General features: G+C 43.3%; 1 protein-coding gene across 1 annotated transcript in view; it reads right to left on the reverse strand.

The window, feature by feature from the left end:
* The window catches only part of syngap1b (synaptic Ras GTPase activating protein 1b), a gene marked incomplete at its 3' end in the record, with an annotated part of 206,033 nt that extends 196,178 nt beyond the window's left edge, over nucleotides 1-9,855 (reverse strand). The window contains exon 1 of the mRNA XM_083635164.1: nucleotides 9,607-9,855. Within this exon, the coding sequence (XP_083491290.1) occupies nucleotides 9,607-9,624 (18 nt within the window). The 5' untranslated portion in view covers nucleotides 9,625-9,855. The remainder of the gene's footprint in view (nucleotides 1-9,606) is intronic.
* Nucleotides 9,856-10,072: the final 217 nt, after the last annotated feature.

The raw sequence follows: 10,072 nt of genomic DNA on the forward strand, positions 1-10,072 counted from the left end.
ACTCAAGGGTGTTGGCAGAGTGTATTCCCATATTAACTCTATGCAATGCCTCCCCTCTGCCACTGGGAAACAGAGCAATGAGCTCGACCCAGCAGGACTCCAGGGCTACACAGCGCACAATTAAAACACAAATTTCCATAGTGACACATAAAAGACACAACAGAGAAGGCTTCTTGCCTGAAGCGGCACCTCGGCTCCCCAGGAGGAGGTCCCTCCTGTGTCTTTCTGAAGCCCGTGTCATTCACAAAACAAAAACGCAAGAGGCAACTGAATGGAGCTATGAGGAACACAGAGACAGCTGGCCTGTGGGAGAGCCAAACACTACTGCCAGTCACCCCAGAGAGAGACAGAGACAGAGAGAGAGAGAGAGAGAGAGAGAGAGAGAGAGAGAGAGAGAGAGAGAACAGATTGGTTAGGGGAGGGGAAAAGAGGAGAAAGAAGAGATGGAGCAGTGTGGAGAGAGAGAGAGAGTAGGTAAAGGATGGATAGAGGATAGGGCAGGCCGGGAAGAAGCAGATGAGATGAAAGGGTGACTGAGAATGATGGATCGATGGAGGGCATTAACACAAGGCTTGAGCCTGGGAGAGAGAGAGGGATACAGGATGAGGAAGGGAACGGAGAGGGGGATGATCAGCCTAGATGCTAAGTATATGAAGAGAGGGATGATCAGCCTAGATGCTAAGTATATGAAGAGGATGATCAGCCTAGATGCTAAGTAAATGAAGAGGAGGGTGATCAGCCTAGATGCTAAGTATATGAAGAGGATGATCAGCCTAGATACTAAGTATATGAAGAGAGGGATGATCAGCCTAGATGCTAAGTATATGAAGAGGATGATCAGCCTAGATACTAAGTATATGAAGAGGAGGATCAGCCTAGATGCTAAGTATATGAAGAGGACGATGATCAGCCTAGATACTAAGTATATGAAGAGGAGGATGATCAGCCTAGATACTAAGTATATGAAGAGCGGGATGATCAGCCTAGATGCTAAGTATATGAAGAGGAGGATGATCAGCCTAGATGCTAAGTATATGAAGAGGAGGATGATCAGCCTAGATGCTAAGTATATGAAGAGGAGGATGATCAGCCTAGATGCTAAGTATATGAAGAGGAGGATGATCAGCCTAGATGCTATGTATATGAAGAGGAGGATGATCAGCCTAGATACTAAGTATATGAAGAGCGGGATGATCAGCCTAGATGCTAAGTATATGAAGAGGAGGATGATCAGCCTAGATGCTAAGTATATGAAGAGGAGGATGATCAGCCTAGATGCTAAGTATATGAAGAGGAGGATGATAAGCCTAGATGCTAAGTATATGAAGAGGATGATGATCAGCCTAGATACTAAGTATATGAAGAGGATGATCAGCCTAGATGCTAAGTATATGAAGAGGAGGATGATCAGCCTAGATGCTAAGTATATGAAGAGGAGGATGATCAGCCTAGATGCTAAGTATATGAAGAGGATGATCAGCCTAGATGCTAAGTATATGAAGAGGAGGATGATCAGCCTAGATGCTAAGTATATGGAGAGGAGGATGATCAGCCTAGATGCTAAGTATATGAAGAGGAGGATGATCAGCCTAGATGCTAAGTATATGGAGAGGAGGATGATCAGCCTAGATGCTAAGTATATGGAGAGGAGGATGATCAGCCTAGATGCTAAGTATATGAAGAGGAGGATGATCAGCCTAGATGCTAAGTAAATGAAGAGGAGGATGATCAGCCTAGATACTAAGTATATGAAGAGGAGGATGATCAGCCTAGATGCTAAGTATATGAAGAGGAGGATGATCAGCCTAGATGCTAAGTATATGAAGAGGAGGATGATCAGCCTAGATGCTAAGTATATGAAGAGGAGGATGATCAGCCTAGATGCTAAGTATATGAAGAGGAGGATGATCAGCCTAGATGCTAAGTATATGAAGAGGAGGATGATCAGCCTAGATGCTAAGTATATGAAGAGGAGGATGATCAGCCTAGATGCTAAGTATATGAAGAGGAGGATGATCAGCCTAGATGCTAAGTATATGAAGAGGAGGATGATCAGCCTAGAACATCACAGAGTTGAGAGAGGTGTTGAAGATGGGCTGATATAGAAATGCATGGGAGGGGGCGAGGGAATAAGAGCGAGGTCCTTCTCCGATCCACCTTAAACATATGATTGCTTTTTTTGGCCATGCTGCTAAAGCCATCTAGAATGAATGGAAATAAATTGAAGGGTGGGTGTGTGTGTGTGTGTGTGTGTGTGTGTGTGTGTGTGACAGAGAAAGAGAGAGAGAGAGAGAGAGAGAGAGAGAGAGAGAGAGAGAAGCTTGCCCGCTCTGCATGAGGTGAGTGACAGGCATGAATATTTAATGCTTCTCGCCATCGCCGAGGTGACGGCTATCAGCGCGTCAAGTCCTGCCTCCTCCTCTCCGCTCACAGCTGCTGCCTTATTGGCACAATTAGACAGGGATAGGCCTTTGATTAATTGACCTGGGCTTTCCATTCACTCCCTCCAGGGCGGTACAGGCCTCTTATCAGGATCACAGAGCGCTCTATTCCTCTGAGTGATGACAATTGGAAATACAATTGGCAGCCCTGCGCTCACACTACAATGAAGTCACCACCCGGATGCTACATCGCTTTAACTGGCCAAATAAAGCACATTAAACACAGCATGCCATATTGTGGAATAATGAAGTGTTAAGTGTGGGGATGCGACCTTGTTGGATTTTACAGGGCTCGGGTCCATTTATGGCAGAGATATAAATCTGCAGCCTTGGCATAAACTGTGTAGTTTGTGCAAAGAAATTATTGTAGCAAATCAGAGGTGGAAACGGTGAGGAACAGTACCCTCTCCTGGCCTGGAGAGCAAGGTGGAATTTCATTCACAAGTTAAAAGATGCACCTCGAAAAATCTGTACAGCAATAAACAATCTTGGGAACAAAGAACAAAACAAAAAACAGTCAAGTTGACCAACACTGACAGCCTGCAATGCCAGTTTTCCCCAAAACCAAGTGGGAACACGTAGATGAGGAGATCAGCAATTACTGTCAAAGTGCTCTTGTGCAAGGCTCTTAGCTGGTTTAGCAGTAGAAGACTGATGCTCCCAGGTGGGAATGTGTTGCGAAACCCTTCCCTGGATACACAGAGGTTGTAAAGCAAATAAAGCTTTCACAGCCAAACACAGGTGGAGCAAATATGTGTACCGTATATGACTTTTTTTTAATGATGCACAGCAATGCAAAAAAAATAAAAAAAAATAGGGTCATTTAACTAGTACAAAGAAAGTATGAAACTGGCTTTTTAACAGGCCAAGCTTACACATGCCAACTCCCTACGTTTTCCCCAGGGAGACCTAAAAAAAAGTTTATTTGTAAGTTATTTGAGCGCTTATATCATGCTCAGTGCATGGAGGCATCACAGAGCAACCTTCACTGAGACAGGATATCTTTCCCACTTACAGCTGCAGCACATTACATTGCCTTTAACAGCGAGCGGAGGTCTGACTGACATTGTGGGTGTGGATGCGCATGCATAATGTGTGTGCCGTGTCATGTCAATGTCAGTTTTCAAAATGCTGTGCCATTGTCCCAACCTCCTGCAATGTGATGAGACTTGAACAGCATTCAATATATTAAGTGGCATGGCAAGTGCTGTACTGTATATTATCTGTGGTGTAAAAGGTATGCTATTTTTATACAAAACCTGCATCACAGGAGGTTTGAAAACAAATGTTTTACCAGGAGCGGAGACTCAAGTCAAAAGACTTGGACTCGAATCAGACTCAAGTCACAATTTTAGCTGCCTGGAACTTGACTTGATGCATGAAGAGAAGACTTGAGACTTGACTTGGTTTCCGGTGACTTGACTTTGACTTGTACTTTGATGACTTGACTCTAATGTCTTGACAAAAGATCTTCTGTTTGTGTAAATGGCTTTACATTGTTCGACTTGACTTTGTGTTCTACATTAAGTCAAGTCAAGTTTATTTGTATTAGGGATGGTCGATCGTCCCTATTTTCATATCGTCAATTAGAGATTGGCGATAGACGATCAAATTACCATAATCGATTAATTGGCCGTAATTTTTCAATTATTATTATTATTTTTGATAGAGACCTATTCCTATTTAATGTTATTAATAATTTGGAGGGGGGGGGAATTGATCATAATATATTATTGAATGCAGCCTGTAGAAGAACAAACTTAGATTATGCATTTATAAGAGAAAAGATTAAAGAGAGACCGACCATGCGTTCTGAAGCCGCCTCGCTCTTGCTGAAACTCTCAGTGACTTTTTTTCTGCTGTCTCCTTTTTCATGTTCATTTTGGATGATTTAACACCGGCTGTAAGGTAATGTAACGGTTGCACTGTTGCACTCTTCATACAAAGTAACACAACACGGAGGCTGGAGTAAAGCTTGAACGAGATTGCCATGAGATTTATTCACATGTACGTGGACGGCTGCAGAGTGGAGAGAGAACCAGAGGCAGTGTCAAGAATAACACAACAAATAACAAAAAAAAATTAATAATACTACTTCCGTTTCTAGCCTTAAAAATAAAAGCATGCAGTGCAAAATAAACTTAAATCACTCATAGCCTTAACTATGATGAGGAACCTTCATAAAATAGCTTACACATCAAAAAGACTGGTTGTGATATTACGATTACATATGGAGTGAATCTAGTCTAAAGCATTACTCAAAATTTATAAAGGTTAATGTTACATTTAGGGATGCACGATATGGATTTTTCAACCGATAAATATCTGCTTCTCCTGGCCGATAACCGAAACAATAACCGATAATTATTATAATAAATATATATAAAAAAGAAAATACCTGTATTTTATGCACACCTGGGGTTAAAAAAAAAGGCAGATGTAGTGAGCATAGCTCTGGCCTAACCAAATCTAACTGACATCACTGTGAACACAAAACAAAGAAAACTTCTGATATAATATGATTGTTTTTTAATAAAGTGTATCACTCAATTATAGTCAATATAAAAATAAAGGCTTTTATAGAACGGGAAGCCAATGACTGCTTAGTCTGCAGATAAAACACAATGACAAAAGGCATAGTAATTTAGACTCTTATTGTCATGTTATGTTGACTGATGCTTTTTATGTAGCCTAATGTGCGCGACTGCACCTTTGTTTTCTTTATTATAACAAAGTCCCTTTGTTATAGTGGGACTCCTGGCTAGCGCGGTTAGCTTAACGTTAGCGTGTTGTTTTTTGGAGATAAATAAACAATCCCTGGATGTTTCATTTCGGGTAAAGGGGTTTCCATTAATTTCTATATGTTTACACCAGCTCTGTGAGTATGAAGTGCTTTTGCGGGGCTGTTTGATCACAAGCACAGGCAGTAGCTACGAGCTAACGCTGAGCTAATGCTAACAACAGCTAACGTAAACAACAAACAAATCCGCTGCATCATCGCCAGCTTTGGTTTAACGTAATATACGTTTGCCCTCCTCTTGGAAACCGTGCGGGACATGGATTGCAATTTACAATAGCTGTGATCATCTAAACTGTGAAAAACGGCAACATACTGCATGGCAGCAGCCATGTTTCACTGTCGCAGCTGTGATGTCACGAGCGTGCGACAACAATAGCTATGGTACGAGGCAAAAACAAAGCCTGATTATCGGCTGTTAATTTATCAGAATAATAAATAATAACGCAAAATGGCCATATCGGCCGATAATTTATCGGCCCGATAATTATCGTGCATCCCTAGTTACATTTCATTTTGAAAGCACACTGCGGAGGACATACTTTTACATTCTGGCTGACTTGACGTGCTCGTTGAGAGGAGCAGAGAGGAACCGAGAGCTGCTGTTTAAAGCATGGCTTTCCCCCCCTCACTCGTGCTGAGCTCTGGGCGGACATGCCCCCCAGAAACATATCTAAGTGTACAGTAGCGCGCAGCTTCTAGATATTATTTTTACAATGTCATATGATAGTAAATTAGTTAAAATTGCCTTCCCTTCAATCGTCAATATACGATTTGATCGCAAATCGGCCCATCCCTAATTTGCATAGCCCTAATTCACAAGCATGTTACATTAAAACGTGTGCCTCAAGAGTTGAGACTGACTCGAGCCAAGATGTTTATAGAGAGCCAATGTGGGACGTCACTTCCTACTTCAGCACTGTACCAGAGATTTTCATTCTCCATTTATTTACAACTCTCAATAACTGTCAAACTATTCATCATTCATCTAGTTTGACAGTTATTGAGAGTTGATTTGAGTCAATGAGTTATTAATTTGAGTTAGTGTGGACCAGTGATGTCACTGGTCCACACTTTAACACATTGAGTGCCAAGGACGTCTGTGGACGTCCTAAAAAAAAGTAACGAGAAGTGCCAAGGACGTCTGTGGACGTCCTAAAATCATAATTCATATTATTCCATAATTCTGCTGTTTAAGGTCGTACCCAGCCAGTGAGCATGAATCCCTTCAAGGGATCACACGGCGCCACCTTAAAAATCGACACGGGAGCTGCGCCACCCACCTCAGATCCTTTACTTTGTGCAGGAGAAAGCGGAGAAAGCCGTGATCAGAGAGACACCGATGCATGCTGCAGCCAGAGCCACACAGATTGCTCCGTCTGCAGCCGACAGTTGGCTGCGATCCGCGCCCACAACTGAGCTCCTCCGCCTCTGTCTATCTGTCTGCATATAGTCTCTCCACACGACCACCCGCCAGAAAGGCAGCACCCGAAGCCGAACGGCCAAACCCTTTCCCGCAGTCCCGTTTGCCATTTCCTTGTCGCGCTGGGATCGGAGGCTGCGAAAAACGGAGGCTGCGAAATAGACTGTGTGCGTGTGGGGAGGAGTCTGCAGCTCAGGGGTGGAGAGGGGGGGAGAGGGGGGTGGGGCACGCAGGCTGCACAGAACTACACCATGTCACCACATCAGAAAACATTAGCCAGAGTCAGTGAATGTGCTTGAAATTAGAGTGCAAAAAGTATTCATAAAAGTGACTTTATCTTGAAAAGTAAAAAAAGACAGCAGAAAACCCTTGAAAGTGCTCTTCTTTCAGAGGCTGTCATTTCATAATGGAACTGTCTAGAAACAAAATTTCTTCTTTGAAAGAAGCAAGAATGTCCAATGTTTCATTAGAGTCCAGCCCTGTTCATATAGCCCTAATAGAAAAAATTCTATAGCTGTTTTCAACTGAATGGAAGTGAATCTGGCACAGGCTCCAGACAATTTTACTGAAGCGCTGTGGCACTCAATGTGTTAACACTCAATAACTGTCAAATTAAATGACAGACTTCAAAACAGTTTACAGTTTTCTGATATACTACCGATGTTCTAATGATACAAAGCTGGTTGAAAATGGGCGGAGTGTTCCTTTAATGCACCAAAATATAAAATAAAATAAATTAAGATTGTTCAAAAGTCCCAAACCTCAAGTCCAAGTCAAGTCTCAAGTCTCAAGTCTCTGCCCTAGTGTGGTTTCTCCTTCATTTTCACCTCCTTCCAGCAAAAGACCAGACAAGGGCTGACATACGCCAGTGTCATTTGCAACTTTTTTATCAGACATTATTCTCGATTGGAAGTAGCTATATCATGAAGCTGTTTAAGTGAGCGAAATGGTCGGCAAACGCTATACTTTCTATTGAATGTTTCATGAATCAGGTCACACACAAGCGCATAACATACGTGCTAGTTACCCGTCGGCTGTAGTGTTTGTGGTGTGTTCAAATGCAACTTTTTTGGCCCCGACACAGGTGACCTGAGGAGACATATCGATGCCGACACAGGTGACCTGAGGAGACATATCGATGCCGACACAGGTGACCTGAGGAGACATATCCATTGGCATCTAGTTGAGGCTCGTCCTTTCAAGTGTTTTCGGTGTGTCAGGGGCCTTTACACAGCTGTGGTTTGTTGCACTGAATATAGACATCAACACTCCACCAGAAAGTTTGATACAACTCCACATTTGCAGTTACAATTTCTCTGAAGAGGATGATCTAAAACCACCACCAAATGAGGATAAACACTTGCTGAAGAGCACTGTGATACCCAACCTTCAGGTAAGATATGAATGAAACGAGTTACCATACAACCAGTAAAGACATTCTTTTTCTTCTATTTCTTTTAGAATAATGCTACAGTCCACATTTCTAACACATACTGTATGCTACATCTACTGCCTAGGCTGCAGTGAGAGTAATGGGAAATTCACTGCATAAACAGGGAATGCATTTACTGCATATTACTCTGGTCTCCACGGTCAACGGCATTTCGTCATCGCTATCATAATCACCAAATGAAAGGGCTGTTTGACGGCAAAGTAAAACGTCCAAAAATCTGAACTATCCCTTTAATGAATTAATTGACATTTGCGAGATTAATTCAGTTAGAGGGTCGAAATGTCAGTTTCAATACATTTTCAGTTAATTGCCCAGCCCTAGAGCTTCCCAGTAGAACCAGTCTTCTACTTACAGGTTCAGAGCCTTGTTCAGGGACGCTATGGCAGCAGTTGTGGAGGGAGGTGAAACCATTTCTCATTCATGGTGGTCCAACATCGCTTCGATTCATACTGGCAACATTTAGGTCAACAGCCTGCTTCACAAACTAGTTTAAAATCCTAAACTTTAGTTACTGGCTGATACCAAATTTGACCCCAATCTAATCCATAATTTCCATAGAGCAGGGGTTCTCAAATTCAACAATGCCGCGGCCCACTTTGAAATCTGAAAATCTTCTGGGGCCCAACCCTTTAATCACAACTCTGATAAACACATGTGACAGACGATGGATTTCCCTATATGTTTTTTATATTATGTATTTTTTCCCCATTAACAGAGCATGTGAACTTGGGCATAAGGGAAATTAATAATCCATCCACATACAAAAACATTTCGGCAAAATACCCAAAAGCAGATTGCCAACATTTTCTCCCCCCTCACTCATCAGAAGTATTTGCATGCATAACACATTTGTTGAGACAAAATGTGATGATCACCAACAGAAGAAATCAATCTACAAGCTATTAATGCTAGGCTGTGAAAAATGCTACCTTATCTTTAAAGGGGAGACTTGTGGGTACCCATTGAACCAAATTTCATTCATATAAATTGAGCTGAGAGGTCAAGGGACCCCTTTGAAATATTCTTCCCTCACCCAAATGTAACCTATGCTTCGAGCGTTATTTAGCCCCCTTCCCGCCAAGATAGCACATTATGCTTTGTGCCAATGGATGCCTTAGGTCTTCTAGTTTCTTCTGATAACAGGATCTCCACTGTAGCTTTAAAAATGACTGCTACAGACATTTGATTTCCTGTGAAAATCAGCAGTGTTGGCAGACTACTCGCGGCCCACCTGCAGTATCTCCACGGCCCACTAGCGGCCCACACTTTGGGAATCTCTGTATAGAGGAATACTGACTCAGACATAAGTGAGATATAATCTGTTTCTCTACATTACAGAGATCCACATTCCTCCATGCACACAGAAAAATAAAGGTGCAAACTGGAACCTCATGCTAATGCCATACTTTCACCTGGTATCAACTCTATATCCAACACCACCAGTGTCCATACCAGTGTATTCCTAGTGTACGGTATTTTTAAGGTACCATACCTCCTCCTGGTCCAACATGTAGAGCTGATTTCCGGAGATCACGCAGAGACGGGGGTTCCAGCGGTCGTGCGGGGGGGGATGGTCGTAGATGGGATGCTCGTGCTGGGGATGGTTGTAGGAGGGCCGGTCGAAGGATGGGCGGTCGAAGGAGGGGCGTTCGTGAGAGGGTCGGTCGTAGGAGGGAGCTGGGAAGGAGTGGGCGTGGGAACGATGATGGTGATGATGATAGGAGGGGGGGACGGCACACCTTGCATCTGGACGAGGTGGGGGGGCATGGGGAGGAGAGAGGAGAGGAAGGAGAAGGCCAGGGGGGCATGGGGAGGAGAGAGGAGAGGAAGGAGAAGGCCAGGGGGGCATGGGGAGGAGAGAGGAGAGGAAGGAGAAGGTCAGGGGGGCATGGGGAGGAGAGAGGAGAGGAAGGAGAAGGCCAGGGGGGCATGGGGAGGAGAGAGGAGAGGAAGGAGAA

The sequence above is a fragment of the Poromitra crassiceps genome (genome assembly GCF_964638095.1).
Source record: "Poromitra crassiceps genome assembly, chromosome: 1".
NCBI lineage: Eukaryota > Metazoa > Chordata > Actinopteri > Beryciformes > Melamphaidae > Poromitra > Poromitra crassiceps.